General features: G+C 71.1%; 1 protein-coding gene across 1 annotated transcript; it reads left to right on the top strand.

The window, feature by feature from the left end:
- Positions 1 to 6,048: 6,048 nt before the first annotated feature.
- Positions 6,049 to 22,082, top strand: NADSYN1 (NAD synthetase 1; the record flags this gene model as incomplete). Its single annotated transcript, XM_084246243.1, has 21 exons — positions 6,049 to 6,133; positions 6,992 to 7,052; positions 8,652 to 8,768; positions 9,395 to 9,448; positions 9,785 to 9,874; positions 12,485 to 12,536; positions 13,141 to 13,229; positions 13,437 to 13,554; positions 13,757 to 13,888; positions 14,323 to 14,397; positions 14,966 to 15,090; positions 15,476 to 15,524; positions 15,977 to 16,079; positions 16,495 to 16,663; positions 17,248 to 17,383; positions 18,086 to 18,192; positions 19,462 to 19,593; positions 20,136 to 20,205; positions 20,962 to 21,090; positions 21,483 to 21,659; positions 21,913 to 22,082. 21 exons carry the CDS (start codon positions 6,049 to 6,051, stop codon positions 21,961 to 21,963), a joined length of 2,121 nt encoding a protein of 706 aa, XP_084102369.1. The 3' UTR covers positions 21,964 to 22,082.
- Between the last annotated feature and the right edge of the window lie 1,327 nt (positions 22,083 to 23,409).

The raw sequence follows: 23,409 nt of genomic DNA, 5'->3' as shown, positions 1-23,409 counted from the left end.
GGTAAAGCGGAGAAAAGAGGACATCGGCATGGCGAGGGACATGGGCTTTCAATGGTGAACACCTGAAAGCTACGTTATATTGTAACACACAGAGGCTTTGATCAAAATAAAAAATTCATAAGAAACGAAAATAAAGACAAATCAAACTTAGCCGTTCGGCTCCCCACCCATTCTGGTCCCATTCCCCATTGCCCAGAGTCCCTCCCTGGCACCTGGGCGCACAGACAGGGAGGTGGAGCAGGCACCCCAAGCCACACACGAGCTGCGTGGAGTCGACGTGTAGCACCGACATCACCCTGGGGTTGCCCAACACACTGGAGGTTGCAGAAAGGCCAGGAAACACGTAGCCTCGGAACTAAGCGTGGGAAGCCCAAGAGGAGGGCGGCCTGGAGGAAGGCACCGCTGGGGACGGAAACAGCCCTAGAGGCTACCCGGGCTGCAGACTCCACGCGCCAGTGCCAGCTCCACCCTGAGCGCCGGGTTGGTACCAGACATGTGGGCAGCATGCTGGGCAGCAGCTGGCAGGAAACAGCAGAGGGAGGTGCCCGGTGCAGTTTATTCAGCCCTGGGCCTCCCGACAGGCGCTGGCACCAAGAGCGGAGGTACCTGCCGTCTTTACTTCTTCCAAGCTGAGAAGGGGCTGCCTGTGCCCGTGGGCACAGGTGTGGGGACGCTTACCTCCAACCTGCGGCCACCGGCCTCACAGCAGAGCGCGAAGGGAAATGACCTTCTTCTGCAACAGCCGCCTCTAAAGGCTCTGGATTCTTGGGGTCTGGAAGAGGATCCTGTTTGAGCCTCGCCAACCTGCTGGCCACGTCCTGAGGGGACATGGAGACAAGAGAGACACTCAGGACCTGGCAATTCAGGATCAGAGGGAGAGAAGAAGCCAGATGGTATTTCTTCAACGTCCACTGTCAGGGACGAGGCAGCCTTATCACACAGTCCTTGGACAGATGGAGGCTGCGGCCTGGCCGTGAGCCCGCACACGGGTGGATGAGAACAACCCAGCAAAGGTGTTCTCTTGTAGACTCACACCCAGCAGCCGCACGTGCACCTGAAACATTTCTAGAAGCTTGTCAGCCGGAATCCAGCCCCCACAGGCACTTCCGAGGAGACGAGGAGCCGGCGGAGCCCACCAGCTGGAAGCCTGGCTCTGCAGGCAGCCGCTGTCCTTCAAGCTGGAGAGGAGGGTCAGTCAGCAGGCCTGGGGCAAAGATGCCCCGGGGCTGCCGAGGGCTATGAGGGGGCAGGCGCCCCCCACGGCTTCTTTAAAGGTAAATAAAAGTAAGTATTTAAAAAAACCTGCCAATAAAGAGTGAAGCTGCTCCAACCCCCCCCCCCACTGGGACAGTCAGGAGACTGCACCCCTCCCGGTCTGCACCCCTTCCCGTGCCCTTGAGGACCTGCCTCCAGGAGCCAGGCTGGTTCTTCCGGGGTCCTGAGGCTGGTGCTGAAGGGGGCCCAGCCCGCACCCCTGCACCACCCTGGATCCTACCAACTTAGGGAAAGGCAGGGGGAGGGAGCCTGGGACGTGCTGTGAGGTCAGTGACTGACCTGCAGAACAATCTAGAATACACACTGAGGGTTAATGACTCCGGGGGTGAGCTGCGGGAATCAGACACGCAACGCACACATGGCGGCCTGAGCCCACACTCCGCAGCTCCCAAAAAGCAGACGCTGCCCCTTACAACAGGGGCTGTGACTCGGGCGCTTCCTTCCCTGGAGGGGGCACCGGCTCCGGAGGCCTCAGACACGGCCCTGGGGGCCGCCCTCGCTGCTCGTGCTGCGGGCAGGGCCGGCCGGGGCTGTCCCTCTGGGAGCAGGAAGGGGCTGCCTCGCTGGCAGCGGCCCCCGCGATGGCAAGAGGCTCTGAGAACCGCACATGCCTGCTGGGACGTGACCACGGCCCTCGGGCGGCAGGAGAGTCGCGGGCAAGCCCAGACGCTCCCCAGCCAGCCTCTGTGCTCCGGGGACAGATGGCCTCCCGGCCCGGCGCACGGCTGTTGCCAGAGCGTGGGTCACACTGTTCCGTGACGGTTGTGTGGGCACGAGCAGGGGCACTGGGCCCAGGAGTGCGGGCCGGACCCGCACACGCAGCAGGACAGCCGGGGCGTGGCCTCGGAAAATCAGGAGCAATAAAAAGAATAAAGACAGCCGTACCCCGACAGCGGCTCGTCCCGTGCCCAGGGCTGGCCTGGCCGCCGCCCTCCACGCCCAGCACACTCTGGCCGCCCCACGGGCCAGGGCCGGGGTCAGGGCATCCCGGCCCCGTCGCTCTTTGCCGCTTCCAGGACTAACGTGGAGCAAACCTGGATCCTGGATGTGCCGCCTCGGGCTCACAGCCCCTCACCAGGCCCCGGGGGGCTGTTCCTCCAGAGCAGGCGCAGGGGCCCTCAGGGTGCAGGGGGCTCTCCGGCACGGACGCGCCCCCGGACCCTCCCTCGCGGGGCGTGTCCCGTGTCCCACCTGAGATTCCGGGCGATGCTCCGCGGTGACGCGGGCGGCGCCCAGGAGGGCAGAGTCCGGCCCCTCCCGCTCCCTCCCCGCTGCCGGAAGCTCGCGGGGTGTCCCCCTCAATGAGAGGGGGTGTCCCCCTCAATGAGAGCTTTAAATAAAACCCTAAAGCGCCAGGAAGCGGGGGCGCGGCGGAGCTGGAGAGCAGCAACGGCTGGCAAGGAAGGGGGGCCCTTCGGACCCCGGCGGGCTCCCCACGCCGCCTGGAGCGCCGCCGCCCGCGCCCTCCCCCTCCAGGGAGCTGCCCGCGGGCCCGCACCTGCCGCGGCCTCCCCGCGCGCCGGGACCGCCGGACCCGCCCGGCTCTCCCCACCCGGGCGCCGGCCCGGGGAGGCCGCCCGGAGCACCCGGCCCGCCCCGCCCCGCCCCGAGCGTCCCCGAGGGCCACCCCGGGGGCCCCCGCGCCCCTCCACGCCGGGCTCCCCCCGCCAGACACGCGCATCCCCGGCGCCCCCGCCGCCCGCGCGCCCCCCCCCCGAGCTCGGGGCCCCGACTGCGCAGCCCCCCGCGCCCCCGCAGCCCCGCAGCCCCCGCAGCCCCGCAGCCCCGCGCCCGCTCACCTGCGCGTCCCGCCCGCGCCTCCGCCCGCCGGCCCCGGCCCGGCCCGGCCCGCCCCGCCCGAGCGCCGCCCCCCGGCCGCCCCGCGCCCCGCGATTGGCCGCGCGCCGCGCCCGCCCCTGGGCCGACTCCGGGCCACCGCGCGCCACTCGCGCCGGCGGGACTGACGCCCCGGCCCCGCCCCGGCCCGGCCCGAGCGCGGGGGCGGGAGGCGGCGCCCGAGGCCGCGGCCGCGCGGATCGACCCCGGGGCCGCCCTCGGGGCGCGTCTGGAAACCCGGCCTCGGGGGCGCGGCGGGCGCCGCGTCCGGGTCAGCGCGAGCCGCAAAAGCCGCAGCACCCGCGCCCGGGCCTCGGGCTGGAGCCGGGGGGCGTCGGGGGGGGCGGGCAGCGCTTGGGTCTCGGGCCGGTACCGGCGGGTCGGGGGGGCCAGCGCCCGGGCCTCGGGCTGGAGCCGGGGGGCGTCGGGGGGGGCGGGCAGCGCTTGGGTCTCGGGCCGGTACCGGCGGGTCGGGGGGGCCAGCGCCCAGGCCTCGGGCTGGTGCCGGGGGGCGGCGTCGGGGGGGGGCGGGCAGCGCTTGGGTCTCGGGCCGGTACCGGCGGGTGGGGGGGCCAGCGCCCGGGCCTCGGGCTGGTGCCGGGGGTGGGCATCGGGGGTGGCAGCGCCCGGGCCTCGGGCTGGAGCCGGGGGGCGTCGGGGGGGGCGGGCAGCGCTTGGGTCTCGGGCCGGTACCGGCGGGTGGGGGGGCCAGCGCCCGGGCCTCGGGCTGGAGCCGGGGGGCGTCGGGGGGGACGGGCAGCGCTTGGGTCTCGGGCCGGTACCGGCGGGTGGGGGGGCCAGCGCCCAGGCCTCGGGCTGGTGCCGGGGGGCGGCGTCGGGGGGGGCGGGCAGCGCTTGGGTCTCGGGCCGGTACCGGCGGGTCGGGGGGGGCCAGCGCCCGGGCCTCGGGCTGGAGCCGGGGGGCGTGGGGGGGGGGCGGGCAGCGCTTGGGTCTCGGGCCGGTACCGGCGGGTCGGGGGGGGGCCAGCGCCCGGGCCTCGGGCTGGAGCCGGGGGGCGTGGGGGGGGGGGCGGGCAGCGCTTGGGTCTCGGGCCGGTACCGGCGGGTCGGGGGGGGGGGGGCCAGCGCCCGGGCCTCGGGCTGGTGCCGGGGGTCGGGTCGGGGCGGCCAGCACCAGACGGCGGAGCCAATGGAGGCTGGGGCGCCGGGCCTGGTACGGGGCGCTGACCGCGGCGGAGGTGGGGTGGGCAGCAGCTCCATGTAAGGGTGTCGGGGCGCTCAGCTAGGGGGACGTCAAGGGTCAGGGCCCAGGAGGTGACCTGGAGGCCAGGTTCGCAGGATCCCACCTGCGCAGCCCAGGAAGGGGGAAGCCGAGGCCGCAGAGGGGCTGTCCACGCGGGTCAGCGGGCGACGTTCCCGCCGAGACCCCCAGAGCGGCCCCGGGACAGAAGTGGCCCTGCCTCAGCTCGGCCTCCGCGGGGCGCCCCTGGACCGCCCAGCAGCCCCGGAGGGGCGTCCAGTCGAAGGCGCCGGCCCACCCCGCACCCCGCGGCAGGGACGGGGTTGCCCCAGCGCGGGCATCTGCTCAGCCGCAGGCCGCGGCCTCCACCGAAGCGCCCAGTGTCCGCCTCCTGAGGGCAGGGCCTTTCGCCGCGCCCGGAGCACAGTGACCGCCTCTGGACACCGGGGTCGTTTCAACACTGACTCACGAGGCTGCCCCTGGCCCTTCTTAAGAGCCCAGCTCCAGGTTCCAGCCCCAGGGGCCGTCCGTTGTTAGGGAGCCCGGCCCCCTCCACCCAGAGGGCCCCCCTCCATCTAGAGGGCCCCCCTCCACCCAGAGGGCCCCCCTCCATCTAGAGGGCCCCCCCGCCCCCGCCTCCCCAGCCTTCCTGCCCAGCGGCTCCGGCTCTGGCTCTGCGGAGGGGCGGCCCCTGCACGCGGTGCCCCGGCCTGGCCCGTCCTCGCCTGTGTTTCGGGGGTGCTGGGGGGGCAGCAGGCGGCACGCGGGGCTGGGGCCCCTCGGGCGCATCAGAGGCCACAGGACGGCGCGCCCGGCTCCCGCGCCCCGGGGACCAGTGAGCGGCGGAGGAGAGACGAGCCGCGACCCCGCGGCTCCAAATGGCCCGTGGCCGGTCACCCAGCGCTGGCCACCGCGACCCGCGGCCCCGCCCCGGCCAGGGCGCCCTGCTTGGCTCCGGCCTCCGGCGGCCCGCGCGGGCGCTCCCGGGGTGACCCCCGCTCGGGGCGACCGTGCGCCGAGCCCTGCCCCGACGGCCCTGGCGCCCCGCCACCCGCTCCGGGCGCCCCGCTGGCCGCGCGAGGCCCCCGCCAAGGGCGCCCCTGGCCGAAGCCCGCCCCGCCGGCCCCGGCGCGCTCGTGTTCCGCCAGGGCCGGTGCCCGCGGCGCCTCCTCCCGGCCGCGAGCCCGGGTCCGAGCGCCGCGGGGGGGGAATGCTGCGGGGGGGCCACTCTGGCGGGGGGCGGGCGCCCCCCCTTCTCCCCGCCCCCCGGGCCAGCGCCGCGGAGGCCGCGCGGCGGCGCAGGTGCCGCCCGGGCCCGGACGCGCGGCGCGGCCGGCCTCCCTCCTGCGCAGGCGCGGCGGGGCTCCGCGGCTCGGGGGCGGGGCGTCACGTGAGGACCCGCGGCCCAATCCTCGCCCGCAGACTGGGGGGCGGGGCCCGGCCGAGCTTGCGGCCCAATCCTCGCCCGCGGACCGGGGGGGCGGGGCGGCCGGGGCTGACGCGAGCTTGCGGCCCAATCCGCTCCCGGAAAGGCCGGGCGGGGCGGGGCTGCCGGGGCGGGACCTGCCGCCCGGGCGCCGCGGGCCAGTCGGGGCGGGGCGGGGCGGGGCGGGGCGGGGCGGGGAGGGGCGGGGCGGGCGGGCGGGGAGGGGCGGGGCGGGCGGGCGGGGCCCCGGAAGGCTCCGGGCCCGGCGGTCCATCTCGCCAGGACCAGCGTCCCCGCGCCCGCGGCCGGCATGGGCCGCAAGGTGACGCTGGCCACCTGCGCGCTCAACCAGTGGGCCCTGGACTTCGAGGGCAACCTGCGGAGGATCCTGAAGAGTGGGTCTGCGGGCCGGGCCGGGCCGGGCCGGGCCGGGGGCGGGGGCCGGAGGGGGACCGGCCAAAGTCCACCCTCGTGGGGCGGGAGGGGAGGTCAGCGCCGGCGCTGCAGGGGGCGGCCGGGGGCCGCGGGCCGGCCGTGGCGCGGATGGGGGGGCGGGCCGGTCCCCGCGCGACAGCCGAGCCGCCGGTCCCCCGGGTGCCCCCGGGAGCCCCGGGAGAGGGTGCGAGCCACTGCCCAGGGTGTGGGGAAGGAGTGTCCGCAAGTCTCTGCTGCTGGGCGCCTTCCCGGGGTGCACACGGGCAGCAGCCGGCCTAGGGGAAGGCGGGCGGGTGGCCTGCCTCCCGGCGGGCGCGGTGGGCTCGCCCTGCAGTTATCCTGGCGCCTGCGGCCGAGAGTGGAAGCTGGCACCGCGCGCTGCTGGCCAGAGGAGAGCTGCCCTGCAGGTACGCGTCCCGCGTGTCTGGTGCCGGACGCTCCTGCCGGAGGGTTCCCGAGAGCAGTAACCAGACCTGCCCGGCGGAGGCGTGTGCGCAGCCCGTGCCAGGGGCCTCCTCCTCCCCTTGTTTACTTATCACTATCAACCTGCCTTCCTCTCGGCAGCGCCCGGAGCAAGTCCAGCCCGAGAGAAGTGGTCTGGGTGTCCAGGGCTGAGGCTCCGCCCACCCGGCCTCTCTGCCCAGGCTGTCCCTGGGCCCCCAGGCTGGTTAATGACCAGCCGGGACCTGCTCCCCCCACCCCCTGTGCTGAGGGCAGCCCCTGAGAGGCCCCCCTTTTTCCTGCAGAGGTGAGCAGGTCTTGGTTATTCACCTGCTCTGTCTGCAGGTGTTAGACCCCGCCCCTCTCCGTGCACGCAGGTATCGAGACCGCCAAGCGCCGAGGAGCCAGGTACAGGCTTGGACCGGAGCTGGAGATATGGTGAGGATGGAGCCATGCCCCCGGGCACGGGTGCCTGCACGGGCTCCCCAGAGGAAGGGCCAGGAAGGGGACTCTGGGGGTGCCCAGCCGGAGACCACCAGGACCCCGGCGGGCCCCGTGCTGCTGCTGAGCCAGGGCGGCCCAGCGGAGGGCTGGCCCGGCCCCTGCTGCCAGTGGCCGCAGGACAGGGCTTGACCAGCAGCGCCTCCGTTCTGCCTCCACCTCCCCGTGTTTCCCCATCGTTTTCACGGTGTCCATAAAGCGCTCGCAGCGTCAATCCCAAGCAAGCCAAGTGCTCCCTCCCACTTGGCCTCAGTGACACCCCAGCCGCCCTCCGCCATGGCCCCCTCTGGCCCCCGGTTACTGTCGCTGTAAGTCCTTTACCAGCTCCGGTTCTTCTGATGGGCCCAGCTGCCCCATGCGCCCCTGGTTCCCCTTGTCCTTGCGGCCACTGCGGTCGGCGGTCCTCGGGCTGCGTCTCAGCTGTCTCGTTGCTGGGCTTGGTGTCAGCAGAGACGCCTCTGGGTGTCTCTGTGTGAGTCCTGGGGCCGCTGTCTGTCCCTCCAAGTTGGTTTTCTGGGTGGGGTTGATTTCTCGCCTTAGAATCCCGACTCAGTGGGCCTCCCGCACTGTCCAGGTTCACACAGCCCTCGCCTGACCGCCAGGGCCTGCCACCCTGCCCTGACCCCGGGCTGCTTCTGTGCTGGTCTGCCTGTCCCGGGGGTGTGGGCCACCGGCACCTGGAAGGAGACTGAGGGCTGGTGCTCCAGGCACCCGGGGTGGGCTGGCTCCTGGATTCTTCTGGAAAGGCGGGGTGATTCCTCTGAGCCAGGCTCAGTCGATGAAAGGCTGCCTCCCCAAGTGGGCCCTGGCACTCACTGCCCAGCCCTGCTGATGCCGGCCAGCCTGGACCCAGGCAGTTGGGCACCTGGTGATGCCTGAGGGCCTGAGGCCGCCGGGACTGAGCCCCAGCGGCAGCCGCCTGGAGAGGAAGGACTCCAGGTCTCCACGCCTCATGGCCATGCTTTGCCCCCACCATTAGCTGAGAGCCGGGGCTCCCCTATGCCTAGCCGAGGGTGGGGGTGCTTCCCTGGGCCTGTGGTGACAGATGCCAGTGCAGGGCGTCTGCTCAGCGTCTGGAACGCCCCTTCCGGGTGCTGGTCAGAGGAAGGGGCGCTCTGGTGAATCGTCCTCTCTCTCGCTCCCCAGCCTAGAAACCCCAGTCAGGGTGGGCAGCCGCTCCCTCTGGAGGCTTTGGGGAGGGCCCTTCCTGCCTCGCCCAGCTCCCGGCTCCTTTCTTGGGCCGTGTCCCTCAGACGCCCCCGTCCCCGCTGGCTCTTTGTGTCCTTTCTTCCCAGATCCGTGTGGTTTGACCATATTAGAGGTTAAAGACCCGAGCTCGTCACTGTCGACAGCACGAGAACTTCTCGTAGTGACCGGGCACCGGGGTGAAGGGGCAGGGCCCGGCGTCCCTTCGGCCCTCGCTTTTGGGTGCAGCGATCCAGCCCTGGCACAGCAGAGTCTCCCTCCTGGGCGCCCGCCCTGCCCTCGCCTCAGTCCGGCCCTCCTGCCCCGGCTCACCCTGTCCTCTCTCCTCAGTGGCTACGGGTGCTGGGACCACTACTACGAGTCGGACACCCTCCTGCACTCGCTGCAGGCCCTGGCCGCCCTGCTGGACTCCCCGGTCACGCGGGACATCATCTGTGATGTGGGCATGTGAGTGCCGCCCGGCCATGTGAGGACAGCTGCCCTCCCTGCGGGGCCTGCAGCCTGGAGGACGGGGCTGCTGCTGAAACGCGGGTTCTGTCCCCTGCCCCCAGGAGGCGGCGGCGGGCCCCACAGTGCAGGTTTTGCAGGTGCCAGGCCACGGGTGCGGGTCCAGGTGGGGCTCTGGCCTGCGCTCTGCGGCCCTGTGCCCTGCCTGCGCCCGACGTCGCAATCGCTGTGCTGTGAAGCTTGTTCCTTCCGCCCTCTATCTGGCGCAACTGTGCCACCTCTGCTCTCTGCCCCCGGCATGCTCGGGGACAGTCCACCCGCTGCCCGTCCAGGGGCGCCTGTGGTAGGGGTTCAGCAGAGTGTGGCTGTGATGTTCCTGTTCTCACGCGTGGGTGTGTGACGGTCAGGTCTGCCGTGACAGTGCCCCCTCTGCAGACAGAGCCCAGCTCACACCGCTCCCGCATGGGGCCCACAGCAGAAGGTTCTGGAAGAGGGCAGAGGGACAGCCTTATGGGGCGTGACCACGTGCTTATTCTAGGGCAGAAGCACTTGGTCTTTTCAGCTCAGACTCTGGAAAGCCCTGCAGGGCCTGTCTGGTCAGCGCGGCCTATCCCCTCTCTCCGCAGGCCCGTCATGCACCGCAACGTCCGCTACAACTGCAGGGTGATCTTCCTCAATCGGTGGGTGCCCGGGGAGTGCCTGCCCGAGGCCTGGGCCGGGAGGTGTCTTCTGGAAATCCTGGGTCTTTGGGAGGGCCAGGCCTGGCAGGGAGACGCAGCCTGCCTTTGCTGTCCCAGTGCCACTGGCGGCACCTTCGGGCTGAAGAGAGGCCCCGGGGTGGGCTCGGGGACACGTGGCCCTGTGGCTGCGAGGCCAGGCTGGGAGGGTGGCCGTGGTCCCGGCAGGCCCTGGACGCCAGCTGCCCCCGGCGGGTCCTGGCGGCTGTCTTCATCCGAGTCGGGGTGGGGGCCGCTTGTCCTGGTGCCCCCTCCCAAGTGCTCGCTCCCCGCCTGCAGGAGGATCCTGCTCATCAGACCCAAAATGGCCTTGGCCAACGAGGGCAACTACCATGAGCTGCGCTGGTTCACCCCCTGGTCCAGGAGCCGGTGAGTCCCACGGGCCGGCGGCCTCTCCCCGCGGGGGGTCTTGATCTGGGTGGCGGGAGACACCAGGGTGCAGGCGCAGCCTCCCCTACCGGTGTCTGGCTGTCGGGCCCCTCTGACCCCCACATGCTGAGGGGAGCGGTGCCTTTGCCCCAGCCGCCCGCCTGCCAGCTCCTCTAGGGTCCTGGCTCTGGGCTGTGCCGTGCATGCGGGCGCCCCCGTCCCCCAGGCCTGGCCCCCCGGCCCTGCCCGCCTTGCTCCTGGTCACTGCTGTTGCTGCTCTTGCAATAGGAAGCTTTGACGTTGACCTTTTTTTATTTTAAGATGTGTTTGTTTATTCATGCAAGCACTGGGCACAGTCAGAAGCGCGGGAGGGTGAGAGAATTCACCAGAGCCAGAGCAGGGAGCAGAGCAGGCAGAGGGACCGAAGGACACTGCTGAGGGGAGCAGCGGGCGGCAGGAGAGGTCTGCGCGCCATGTGGGACCCTCGCCGGTGGCCGGGGATCGACCCGGCACTGCCGAGGCTTCAGGCAGCTTTGCAGCCCAGTGCTCAACCGCTGCGCCACCAGGGGAGGCCCATGACCTTGACTTTTTAAATGGCTGCGTGCCCCTGTGGGGACTCTGGGTGCCCGTGCTGTTCCTGGCGACCTGCTGCTGCCTTCTCTTCCCGTGTCAAGCGGTCCCTGGGCTGCTTTTGCTGGGTTTTGTTCGAGTAGAGGTTGTGGGGCATACGTCTAGCTTTCCCAGGGGTGGCTCGTTTTCTCCCTTCCTCCTCTGGCCCTGGCCCTGCCCAGCGCCCTGCATCCTGGGACTCTTAGGACGCCCCTTTCAGTGCAGCTGTCAGGAGCCCCGTCCACACCCACAGCCCAAGCCGGCAGCTCGGTGGGAGCCGCCTGAGCGCCCGCTCTCAAGGGGCACCACAGGCACTGCAGAAACGGGCGCGTGGAAGAGCTGAGCCTCCGTTCCCCAGCCGGCCCTCGGCCCCGCGCTCCCCACGAGAACCGAACAGGGTGCGGAACGCAACTTGGGAGGCTGAGGGCTCCCTGGAAGCACGAAAGGCCAGAGGCGGCTCAGAGGACCCAGTGACCAGAAGAGGCCGGAGGAGGAGAAGCGGCGGCCAGTGCTGCAGTGCGGGCTCTGGGCAGCGGCCGCGGCAGGAGACTGGGCCGGGGCCACCTGCAGTGACGTGACCGCACATTGGGCGCGGGCGGGAGCCGGCCTGGTAGCTGCTCCCAGCAGCGCCGGCAGAGTCATCATTCACGCCGGTGTCCAGGAGGTAGCGTGGGAGCCCGTCTCTGTGATGTCGAGACAGGAGAGGCGCTGGGGGCAGGACACAAGAAGCGGAACCACGCGGTGAAAGATGCGCCAACTCAGCCCCGAGAGCTTGGCGTGGAAGGTGCCCTTGCCCGGGAGGGCAGCCCGGCGCCGGGAGGACGCTCCTGCAGTGACGGCCCCGGGCCCTGGGGCGCTGGCCGTGGGGCCGCAGGAAGCTCTGGCTCGCCGTCCCTCCCGGGGCTGAGAACACCGTCGGGGCAGGTGCCTGGTGCGCGTCTGTCCAGGACACAAGGAGCTCACGGTCAATGAGAAAAGGCGAAAAAAATTCAATGGAGAAAGCCCAAAAGGAAAAGAAACGAACACCTTGCAGGAGAGGAGCCACGGACGTGCAGAATCCTCCCTGTCGTCAGGATTCGGGGTGTCAGTTGACATCCCAGAGAGAGTCCTTCCTGCCCCACTGGGCTAGAGGCACAAAAACACTGGCGAAGGCCGGGATGCCCAGGGGACCCCACGGGAGGGGGAGACGCTGAGAAATGCTCGGTGACGCCCGAGCTGGTGGTGGCACCAAGGCCCTGGGGGCAGGGGCGGCACGGGGTGGGGTGGGGGGCCAGGCCAGCACTGATTGGCAGCAGGGAGCGCGGGCGCCTGGGCGGAGGGGCTGCAGGGCGGGGGCCCGTGGGGGCCCGTGCAGGTGTCCGTGGGCACCGGGTTCTCGCCTCCTGGGGTGCAAGCCAAGGGTGGGAGTGTGTGTATTCAGGGGACCCGCCCAACGGCCCCTGCTGGCTGCCCCGTTCCCGGCCCCCGGCCCCCGGCCGCGCTGGGCTCCCTGCTGCTCCATCCTCGGGCTCGGGGCCTGCGTCTCACGCCTGGTCCCTGGTCCACCCCGAGCTGGTCTGGTGAGGGCCGCAGTCTCCTGCGGTGGGCGTCCGGCGCTGTTGCTCAGTCCGCCTGGGTTCTGGATCCCGCCTTTCAGTGGCGCGTCTGTGCCCGGCGTCCTGCGCTGGGCTCGCTGTGCACCTGTGTGTTCCAGGGCGCAGCCGTCAGGGGCGCCGTCTGTGACGGCACCTGTGGTCGGGGGTTTCGACTTGGAGACTCCATCAGAGCACCACCTGAGCAGATCCCTGTCTCCGTCAGGGCCCTTTCAGACCCGTGTCCCGGAAGCTGCTCTCGGAAGCGCTGGGCGTGGGGGGCGGAAGGGGGGAGCACCCCCCACAGTGGGGCCCTTCGCCCGCCAGCGCCTCCTGTCATCCAGGTCTGGGTGGTGTGGGTGTGGGTGCACGGCCTGTGGCTCTGCAGGCCAGTCCCTGCCCGGCCTCAGCGCTGTGCTTCCGTCTCCAGGCAGACGGAGGAGTATTTCCTCCCTCGGATGCTCCGGGACCTGACCCAGCAGGTGAGCCCCTCGAGCTAGCCCCAGGGGCGAGTCCGGGCTGAGGCAGAGGCCGCACCTTTCCTTGCTCTCCCCGGCGGCCCCGGCCCCTTCCCAGCGCCCACCGCCTTCCCCCAGACGTGGCCTCCCCTCGCCGCTCTGCTCTGCCCACTGGGCCTGGCAGCTGATCTGGGGCAGCTGCATGGACGCGGGGCGGGGACGAGGCACCCCCAAGGGCTGATGTCGGGCTCCTGGGCTTTTGTGAGGCTCAGAGCGGGAGTTTCTGCTCAGGGGCCCTGGTGTGCGTCCGGCGTGTCCCTGGTTCTGTGAGGGCGCTCGCCCCGATGCCCATGAGGCCGAGGGACCCCGAGGCAGAGTCCCAGTAGACCGGACACAGCAGCTTTGCAGACGTTCAGAGCGCGGCTGGGGGGGCTGAGGGGGTTGCCGAGGCCACGGAGGGTTCGCCAGGGAGGCTGGCCATTGGGGAGCCTCTGGCTTGGGGTGTCTCAGGTGAGGGCCTGAGGCCAGGTGGTCACCTTCCCCAGTCTCCTAGGGACGCTGGTCCTGGCCAGCACATAGCTCAGACTGGACAGTCGAGGGGTCTTTGCCCCCTTGTCTTTGACCGCAGGAAACCGTGCCCTTTGGGGACGCCGTGCTGGCCACCCAGGACACCTGCATTGGGAGCGAGATCTGCGAGGAGCTCTGGACTCCCCACAGGTCAGCCCCACTCGCGCCCTGGCTGCCCCTGCCCCCCACCCCACGTGTCACCCACAGGTCAGCCCCACTCCCCACTGCAGCCCAGCCCCCTCCATCGCAGCGGGTCTCTGGGTCTCACACGGCCGGTGGGGAGGCTGAGCGGGGCCCTGGTGATCCCGGAGCCTGCAGGGCCGGGAGGGGGGAGCCAGCGGTCTCCTCTCGCCACAGCCCGCACGTGGACATGGGCCTGGACGGCGTGGAGATCTTCACCAACGCCTCAGGCAGCCACCACGTCCTGCGCAAAGCCCATGCCAGGGTGGACCTGGTAACCACGGCCACCGCCAAGGTGTGCAGGGACGGCAGCACCTGCTGGGGGGGGCGGGGGGCTGCCGTGCTCCCACCCAGAGGGCCTCGCGGGTCCTGCCCCCTGCCCCTTCCCGTGCCCGCCTTCTGTGCTGGGTGCGGGTGCCGGTCAGCCTGTGGATGGGGCTGTGCCCGAGGAGCCACCAGCCCCGGGGCCAACGGGCAGCGCCGGCCTGTGCCCCTAGAGCGGCGGCATCTACCTGCTGGCCAACCAGAAGGGCTGTGACGGGGGCCGCCTCTACTACGACGGCTGCGCCATGGTGGCCATGAACGGCCACATCTTTGCCCGCGGCTCCCAGTTCTCGCTGGAGGATGTGGTAGGTGCCCCCCCCACCCCGGCCGGCCCTGCCTGCCGCCCTCCTCCGAAGCCATTTCTCATCCTCCCCTCCCCTGGCCTTCTCGGGTCTCCTCTGCCTTGTGGGGGGCTCCCACCTGGGGCTGCAGCTACGCAGCGCTCGGCCCAGGCACCCTCATGTGCGTCCCGGGAGGACACCCCCGGGCCCCGCGGCAGGTGTGGGCGAGGAGGGGCGGGGGGCGCCCCAGGGGTGTGATGGTTGCACCTGCATCACGCGGATGAGCAGGGCCCGCCGGGAAGGGGCAGGTGGTCCCAGACGGTGGCGCTCTGGAGCTCTGGGGGGGCGACGGGCCCTGGAGGACAGAGGGTCCCCCCCAGTGGGGCTCGCGTGCAGCGTGACAGGCTGATTAGGTGTGAGGGGACGCAGGGCTCAGGGGTCCCGGCGCTCGCGTGCAGGAGGTGCTCACGGCCACGCTGGACCTGGAGGACGTCAGGAGCTACCGGGCGGAGATCTCGTCTCGGAACCTGGCGGTGAGTCCCGCACGGCCTGGGGTCTCGGTGGCGCTGAGCTGAGACGGAAGCCGCACTGCCCGGTACCCCCCGAGGGCACAGGTCAGGGTTCCAGCGTATTGAGGAGACGCGCAGTGCCACCGCGGCTCGACCCAGTGTCCACCCTGCCCTCTCCGGGGACTCGCCTCCTCCGGCCGTGCACCCCTGCTGTGTGGGGGGGCGCCCGAGCCTCGTGTCCACCGCCCCGTGGGTGGGGTCAGCAGGCTGCGGGATGCCTGCGGCGGGAGCGAGGCCTCTGGGCCTGGCGGGTGGCACACTCGGGCACAGTCCCGCTTTCTGCCCCTGGTGCCTGAGCCGCCGGGAGCCCTGCCCAGGTTGCAGTGGACGCTGCTCACCTCCTGCGAGCCCCTGGCGGCTCTGCCCTAGCTCGCTGAGGACCCCCGGCCACCGCCCCGCGCCCCCTGGGTGTGCGGCGCCTCCCCGCGGCTGCCTGTCCCGATTGCCCAGCGGCAGGCCCAGTTCTCCCTTCCCGGCCGCGGGGTCCAGCCCTGAGGGGTGCCGCCTAGTTCCCGCCTTCTCCACGGAGCAGGCCAGCCGGGTGAGCCCCTACCCCCGGGTGAAGGTGGACTTCGCCCTCTCGCTCGACGACGACATCCTGGCCCCGCTCTCTGAGCCCGTCGAGTGGACGTACCACAGTCTGGGCGAGGAGATCAGGTGGGCAGGCCTGGGCGCGGGGGCTGGCCTGCTGCTCCCGTGGGCCCCGCCTGCTGGTCAGCGCACAGCGGGGTGGGGAGGGGCGGGGAGGGCGTCGCTGGCAGCACTGGGTCAGGAGGAGGCTGCGTCCGGTCAGGCTGAGCCCGTGGCCCGAGCCTGGCGCTCCCCCCTGGCCCCTCCCCCCGCGCAGGGGCCCCAGTGCAGGGCCCCCCCTCTTCTCCCGTGGGCGGGTTTCCCACGCGGGCGAGAGCACCCCCCTGCCGCGCCGAGAGCCGGCGTGTGCAAGTTCGCGAGCCGAGCTGAGGGCAGAGCCCCGCGCACCCACGTCCGCCGTGGCTCCTGCGCAGGTCAGCGGCTCCCGCCTCACGCCGCCCCTTGTCCCCAGCCTTGGCCCCGCGTGCTGGCTCTGGGATTTCCTGAGACGCAGCCGACAGGTAAGGGGTCCCGGATCCCCACTCATCCCACCCACCCCTCCTGCTGGCGGCGGGTCTGCGGGGCCATGCTTTTGTGTTTCCACACAAGCCACGCGTGCGTCCCTCCACTGCGCCTCTGCGGGAGCCGTTCTGCGCCGGCCGGCGGGGGGCACCCCGGGTGTGGCCCGTCCTCGGAGTCCCGGCGGGACTCTGTGCCCGCATCAGGGTGGAGGGACCCCTCCGCTCGCTCGCGGCCGCGCCCAGGGGGAGTCCGCCCACGCATGTCCACGGGGAAAGGCCTCGCTGCCTCGAGAGCCCTCCCTGGACGTGAGGGTGCCTGTCACCTCCCGAGGGAGGGCTTGGGGCCCGCGGCATTTTCGTGGGTTCTCCGTTGAGGTCTGGGGGGCTGACTTGGCCTGGATATGAGCTCCCCCGAGGCTCTGCTCTCACCCGAGCCTGCCGGCCTGTTTCAGGGGGGGTTTTTCCTGCCCCTGAGTGGCGGCGTGGACAGCGCGGCCACCGCCTGCCTCGTCTACTCCATGTGCCACCAGGTCTGCGAGGCGGTGAGGAACGGAAGTAGGTGACATCCGTCGGTGCCAGGGCCGGGCCCGGGGCGGGAGGGCGCAGGGAGGGAGTCCAGGCGCTGCGGGGCAGCAGGAGGCTTTGCCCAGGCGTCCCACGGTCACACCCACATCTCGGACTGGGAACAGCGAGGCCCTAAAAGCCCCTCCCCAGGGCGCTGGGCCAGCTGCCTGTGCCCAGCCCACTGCCTCTGTGCTGTGTGGTCAGCATGGCCCAGTGGGAAGAAAGAACACGGGCTTTGGGGTGGCGGACCCAGGCCCCCATGGGCGCCGCGGTGTTGAGCCTCCCCTCGGGCCACACGTGACTGGGGGTGGCAGTGCTCAGCTGGCCGGCTCTGGGGGGCAGGTGCAGCTCCCCAGAGCCCCACACGCAGCAGGCGGCTGCCGCCCTCCATGCCCCCGTGTTTCAGATCAGGAGGTGCTGACCGACGTCCGGACCATCGTGAACCAGACGAGCTACACCCCTGAGGACCCCCGAGACCTTTGTGGGCGCCTCCTGACCACCTGCTACATGGCCAGCGAGAACTCCTCGCAGGAGACGAGCGACAGGGCCAGGGAGCTGGCCCAGCAGATGGGAAGGTAGAGGTGGCGGCGGGCGCCAGGCAGCAGGTGGCGGTGACGGGCGGTGCCGGTCAGAGCCCAGGGGGGCTCCCGGCCAGGTCATCTCCAGCCTGTACCTCTGAGCCAGGTTTTAGGGAGACCATCAGTTCTACCCCAAATGCCCGCCCCGCCTCCCCTCCAGACTCCCCACAGGTGGGCCCCCAGGGTGGGGTTCGCGGAGCCCACTCCCAGCTGGGAGCGGCTGTGGACCCCCGGTACCCCCGTGCCTCCCTGCCAGCTGGCCCCTGCACCTGCGGAGGGAGGCGGCTTCTCTCCGGAGGGGGTCCCAGCTCCGCCTGATGTCCCACTTATTCTGCCTCTGGAGAGTGAGGCGCTGCCCCTGGCGGGGGACCCAGCGAGACCACCCTGCCCGGGCCCCCGGAGGGGGAGCGTCCGGCGTGCCAGCAGCGATATTCGCAAAGCCCGCAGGGCAGCAGCCTGGGGTCCACAGTGGGCAGAGGGCCGAGCGCCGCTGGTCCCTGGCCGGGTGCTGTTTGTCCCTCTGCCCGCTCCTCAGTGCTTGGGGGGCTCTGCTGGGCTCACACCCGCCCCCCTCCCCCCAGCTACCACATCGGCCTCAGCATTGAGCCTGCCGTGAAGGCCGTTGTGGGCATCTTCAACCTGGTGACCGGCAAGAGCCCCATGTTTGGGGCTCACGGAGGAAGCACCCGGGAGAACCTGGCTCTGCAGAACGTGCAGGTGTGTGCCCGCCCCCACCCGCCGCTGCCACGTGGGGGTGCAGGGACCCCCCCGAGTGATGTGTCAGTGGCCTGTGTGCCTCATGGAAGCCGTGACCACGCAGCCCTGCACACACGGCCGGGGCCAGAGTGTGCGTGTGCCGGCACCAGAGGGCGCGTGCGAGGAAGAGGGTGCGCGTGCACAGGGGCATGCCTGTGAGCGTGCAGGTGTGCGAGCGAGAGGGCGAGGCCTGCGCTAGTGAGTGTGAGCATTGTGAGTGAGGCGCGAGTGCACCGGGGGTGGGTGTGCGTCGTGTGTGTTTAGGGGAGGGTGAGCGGGGGTCCCGCGTCGGGGAGGGCTGGGGGCAGGCTGGGCTGCTCGGGCCTGTCACGCTTCGCCCTCCTGCGGGGCCGCTCCAGAGATGCGGCAGTGGCGACTGAGGCATCCCCTGCTGCCCCTGCAGCCGGTCCCGCCCCCCAGCTCTCGGGCCCCTGCTTCTGTCCGGACGTGGTGGCTGCTGGGCGCCCCCGGGCTCCTGGGTACAGAGACCGGCCGCCGTGAGGACGCGCCAGGAGGCTGTGCCCTCCCGACCGGGCACTGGGACGCTCCTGCGTGCAGAACCCGCCTGTTTTCCAGCCCTGGCCTCCTGGGCGTGCGGGGGCGGGGGGCCGGCAGGTGTGACCTGTCCTGGCCCGCGCAGGGTGACGCCCCCGTGTCGCCCAGGCCCGCATCAGGATGGTGGTCGCCTACCTCTTCGCGCAGCTGAGCCTCTGGTCTCGGGGCACGCCCGGCGGGCTGCTGGTGCTGGGCTCCGCCAACGTGGACGAGAGGTATGTGCGGGCGCTGCAGGCCGCCCGGGGCCTGAGCTGCCGGTCCCCGGAGGCGGGTGTCCTCCGCGGCGGCTCACCGCTTCCCAGCGGGACACCGCGCCCCGTCCGGCGCCCGGCCGCTTCTCCGGATCCAGTTCCACCCCCAGCCGGACAGTCCATCTCCAGCGTGGACGGAAACTCGTTCTCACGCCGGGAAGCGGGCGGCTCCGGCTGCTTCGCCCCAAGCCAGCCCGAGGCCGCGTGGCCCTCGCCCGTCGCTCCGTTTCCTCGGCGGCCGTGGCTCACGCTGCGAGCGTGCCTGGCGGGGGCTCCGGCCTCTGAGGACGTGGCCTGCTGGCCGCAGGGCCCCCTGCTGGTCCCCTCTGCGGATGCCATCCCCTGGGGGCTTGGACACGAGCATTTGAGGGGAGCACACACTGGCCGCCAGCTCTGTGAGCAAGCAGGCTTGCAGCCCTGCCCCCGCAGCCTTGGTTAGGGCGGGCGGGTCTGCCTGCCCCTGCGGCGCCAGCGGGCCAGGGCCCCGCCGATGGGTTTCCGTCATCATCACACAAGGTGGCGCCGGCTGCCCCAGGGTCCCCCCCGCCCCCGGCCCCGGGCGGGCGAGGGCGGGGGGCCATTGTCCCTGCTGGTGCAGGCGGCCCTGTTCCCGCGGCCCCTGAGCAGAATAGGGCACGAGGGCCCCGCCCGGGCCGGGAGCCCTGGAGCCTCTGCCATAACAGCCCCCCTCCTTGGCCCCTCCGCCCCTCCTCTTCCCGGGACCCCTGTGCATCCAGGGCTCCCCTGAAATCCGGGGTCATCCCCCCGATCCAGGCCGCAGCCCCATCACGCCTGCAGGGTCCCCTCTGTCAGGTTTTGTGCTCACGGTTTCAGGGAAGGACACCGGGGTCTTTGGGGGCCGCTCTTCTCCCCGCAGGAGGCACATAGGGCTGGAGGAGACAGGCGTGGGGAGGTGGCCCCACCTCCGTCAGCCGCACCCCTCGGGCCCCCCTCAGCTGCTCAGCCTGCTGGCCCTGCTGCCTTAAGCCCGCGGCGGGAGGCTGACGTCCATGCCCGAGGCCCGGCCCAGGGCCCTCCCTGGCCAGCAGCTCTCCCGCGGCCTCTGCGGCCTCGCCGCTTCCCCGGCCGCCCGGCCTAGCCCCGCCTGCTCCGGGACCCTTGGATTCGCCAGCCTTCTGGCGCCTGCCCCCGAGGGAGCAAGTCCCAGTGCCGAGGGCCCACACTGTGGGTCCCCACGTTGCGGAGGCCACACGCGCCCTCTCCCTCCCTCAGCCTCCTCGGCTACCTGACCAAGTACGACTGCTCCAGCGCCGACATCAACCCCATAGGCGGCATCAGCAAGACGGACCTGCGGGCCTTCATCCGGTTCTGCACCGAGCGCTTCGGGCTCCCCGCCTTGCACAGGTGAGAGCTGGGGCTCCCCGCCCACACAGGAGAGAGCGGGGAGGGCCGCCCCTACGGCTGGGTCCCTGTGCAGCCAGGAAGCCCCCAGCTGAGCCTGGGCCCCTCCCCACCTTCCCTAGCTCCCGCCACCTGCTGAAAGCCCCCCCTTTCCATTGGCACTTCCACTGGACCCCCTTCTCGCTGGTCAGTGTCCCCCCCCGAGGACAGTGGGCAAGCTCTGCAGCTGCTTTTGGTCCTCCTGATGGGGTGTGTGGCCCTGGCCCTCATGGGTGGAAGTTGGGGTGCTCTCAGCAGCTCGCAGTGCCCGGGACGGCCCCTCAGCAGAGCATGACCCCCCCCAACCTGTGCGGCTCCCGGCGGCTGCCTCCGCCCCGGGTCTCGAGCCACTCTGGTGTCCACGCCGCTCCAGCCGGTGCCGCCCACCCTGGCTTTGCCCCCGTGGCCTGGCAAGCCGGCCTGTGCTGGGGCTGGGCCTTTCTCCCCGAGGCCCGCATGCTCTGCTCTGGCCGCCGGGCGCTGACCTCTGTGTGTCTGGACCGCAGAATCCTGGCGGCGCCGGCCACTGCGGAGCTGGAGCCCCTGGTCGGCGGACAGGTGTCCCAGACGGACGAGGTAACGGCGCACATCGGCCTCTTCTCCCTCTCCCCACCCCATGAGTCTGCGGGGCCTTAGGGACCTCCTCGTCCTGGGGGCACATGCGCCATCGGGGCCGCCATTGTGGCCTGGACACTCCCATGGGGCCTCCTGCAGGCTGGGCCTGGAGTGGGAGGCATGGAGGTGCCGCGGGGGAGCTGCGTGTGGGCCTGGGCCTCGTCCCTCCGGCCGGCTGGTGCTGCCCTGGGCTGTGGGCCCCACTTCAGTGGCCACTGGGCTGGCGTGGGATGGCCCCTTATCAGTGTCTGGGCCTGCAGGCCTGAGTCCAGCACCCGGGTCCCAGGGCCTGTGACCCCAGAAGCCGGGGGGCCTTTCTGCTCTCCCAGCTTCTGGGCCCCGCTGGCCCCGTCCTCCCAGCCCTCGCCCCGTGACTCCTCCCCCTTCTCATGACACCCCACGTCCAGGCCATCTCGCCTCGAGAGCCGTGACTTACTTGCACCACAAAGACCCTTTCCACACACAGTCACAGTTTCTAGGTTTGGGGGCTTCTGACCTGGACCCATCTTTATGGGGCCCGCAGTGCAGCCCCCTTAGCCCCCCCCAAGCAAGCACTGGGCCGCGCAGGCGAGCGCCCTGCTCACAGCCCAGTCAGCTGGGGAAGCCAGCATCTGGCCCTTCCCCCGGGAAGGCCCCCGCCCTGGGCTCAGTTCCAGTTCCCAAAAGACGCCTCCCCGGCAGCGAGGCTGATGGCCTGACCCGCCCGGCGCCCCGCAGGAGGACATGGGGATGACCTACGCGGAGCTGTCCGTCTACGGGAGGCTGCGGAAGGTGGCCCGGGCCGGGCCCTACAGCATGTTCTGCAAGCTCCTGAACATGTGGAGGGGCGCCTGCACCCCGAGGCAGGTAGGGCCACCGCGCCCCGGCCGGGGGCACCCGAGCCCCTGACGGGTAGGGACGCCTGTGCCTACAGCCACCCCTGGCCAGTGGAGCCACACTGGCGTCCCGAGGGGGCGTGGGGACGGTCAGCCTGCAGGGGCAGCGGGGACGCTCCGAGGCCAGCTCGTCCCTGCTCTTCTGCCCCTTGTCGTGCTTGTGGGAACCGAGGCCCACACGGCGCCCAGCAGCCCACGGCCCTCCCCGGCCCCAGCCGGGCAGTGTTTGGACGTAGAGTCGGGGGCCCCCAGGCAGCCCAGCCTCAGCCTCTCCTGCCCTCAGTAGCTCTAGGGGGGCCCTTAGCTCGCTGGCCCGCGAGGCCCCGGCACGGGGGACGGCGCCCGCCTGTGACTCGCCCCCAGGTGGCCGACAAGGTGAAGCGGTTCTTCTCCATGTACGCCGCCAACAGACACAAGATGACCACGCTCACGCCCGCCTACCACGCCGAGCACTACAGCCCCGATGACAACAGGTTCGACCTGCGACCCTTCCTGTACCCCACGCGCTGGCCCTGGCAGTTCCGCTGCATAGACCGCCAGGTGAGGGGCCGCGCAGGCGACCAGGTGGGGGCCGGCGCAGGAGACCAGGGAGAGGGGGGCAGCGACTCCCACTGACCTGTGGGTCTGTGTCTGGGGAGCTCTGCTCTCTCCCGGCCTTCAGAGGGGACGCCCCACTTGGGCGGGCTTTGGAGCAGGCCTCGGGCACCCTGCTCTGCCCATGGCAGCTCCTGTGACCGTGACCCTCTCTGGTCCTGGGGCTGCCTGACACCTTCCACGCGCCTTCTCCCCGCAGGTCCTCCAGCTTGAGGGGACGGAGCAGCAGGCCCTGGATGGCGTGGACTGAAGTGGCCCCGCGTAGGCTCCGTGGAGCGGGGCCTCCTCCTGCCCATGAGCTCCTCAGTCTGTGCACATCCCGGGAGCGGTCACTTCCTGCCAGAGAGGCTGAATAAAGCGGGGTCCAAGCTCCCCAAACCCGCCTCCTGGCCCTGTCCTTGCGGCCGCCCCGCCTCCCTGGAGCCTCCCTGGCACCGGCCCCCTGCTCCACCCAAGCCCGGCTCTGCCTGCATGACCCGCGGAACCCTGGGGCCCACCGCCCACGGCCCCCTCCTGGGCTCTGCCGCCCGTGCCAGGGAGTGGGCTCCGAAGGGCGGGAGGGACGCTCCAGGAGGCTTCTCCTGTCCCCTTGGGGGCCTGGGGTGAGAGGGGCCCGCTGGGCCATGTGGAGGAAGCGTCACAAGGGTCTGCGCACCTGGCTGGAGGCCCTGGCTGCCCCCGGGGCTGCCTGCCAGCCGGAGATGAGCCACCGGAAAGGGTGGGCAGGACATGCCATGACAGCCGCTGCCTCCTCGGCGCCCCCTTCCCTTGAGAAAGCAGCGGGGGGCAGCGAGGGCGGAGGACACTGCCGGCCGCGGGGCTGGAGGCAGCACAGAAGGGAAAGTTGGCGAACGGGCAAGTGACAGGGCGACCGCGACTCTCCAGCAGCACAGCTGCGGTGCCGCGGGGTGCTGGGACCCGGACACTGCCGTGGGGTTAGGGGTACCCCATATGCTCTACGTACAAGTGGTATTTGTTTCTCTCGGCAATAGAGCGCTGCGGCCATGGCCCACAAAAGCAAATGAAACACATCACAATAGAACAAGATACCCCAGAACACAAATTAGCCCAGGCAGGGCACCAACCTAGTGGCAAAAGACAAGATTATTGGCACCAGCAGATGAGCCACCACGAGGGGGGAGCCACTCGCATCGGCCGTCACATGCCAGGAGCCGCCAGGCTTCCTGCCCTTCTCTGGCTGTGGTCTCGGCCACAAGCCACACCACATCCACCCCCAGGACGCACTCGCCCTGGGATTGACGATTCTGTACTGTTGGGGTAATCGCCAACCCTCAGGGTTTCTGCCTGCGGTCGCTCCAACACTCGGCTTTCACAGCCACCCATGCGACTCGCAGACCCCTGCACTCAGGCCCACCCGCTGCACACGCACATGGGTCGGGGATCTGTGGACGTCCACAAGCTCCACACGCGGCCTCTCTTGGGTCCCCTCTTCGGCTCGGGCTCCACCCCAGGCCACGTTCCCCACCCGCCCCCCAAGGACGGGCTCCTCAGCTCCTCACCCTCACTCGACAACGAGCAGGGCATCCCCCACAGGTGATTTGAAGAGACTCACCGGCCTTCTTGAGCTCACTCAGGCTGTTTAACAGCCGCTCGGGGCTTCCAAATCTCCGTACCAGCTTGTGCCTTTCTAAGTTGGCTTTTTCCTCTGCCTGGCTGCAAAGACCTTGGCAAGGGC

The sequence above is a fragment of the Talpa europaea genome, assembly GCF_964194135.1.
Source record: "Talpa europaea genome assembly, chromosome: 1".
NCBI classification, from domain to species: Eukaryota; Metazoa; Chordata; class Mammalia; order Eulipotyphla; family Talpidae; genus Talpa; species Talpa europaea.
This window is presented reverse-complemented; position numbering and strand designations above follow the sequence as displayed.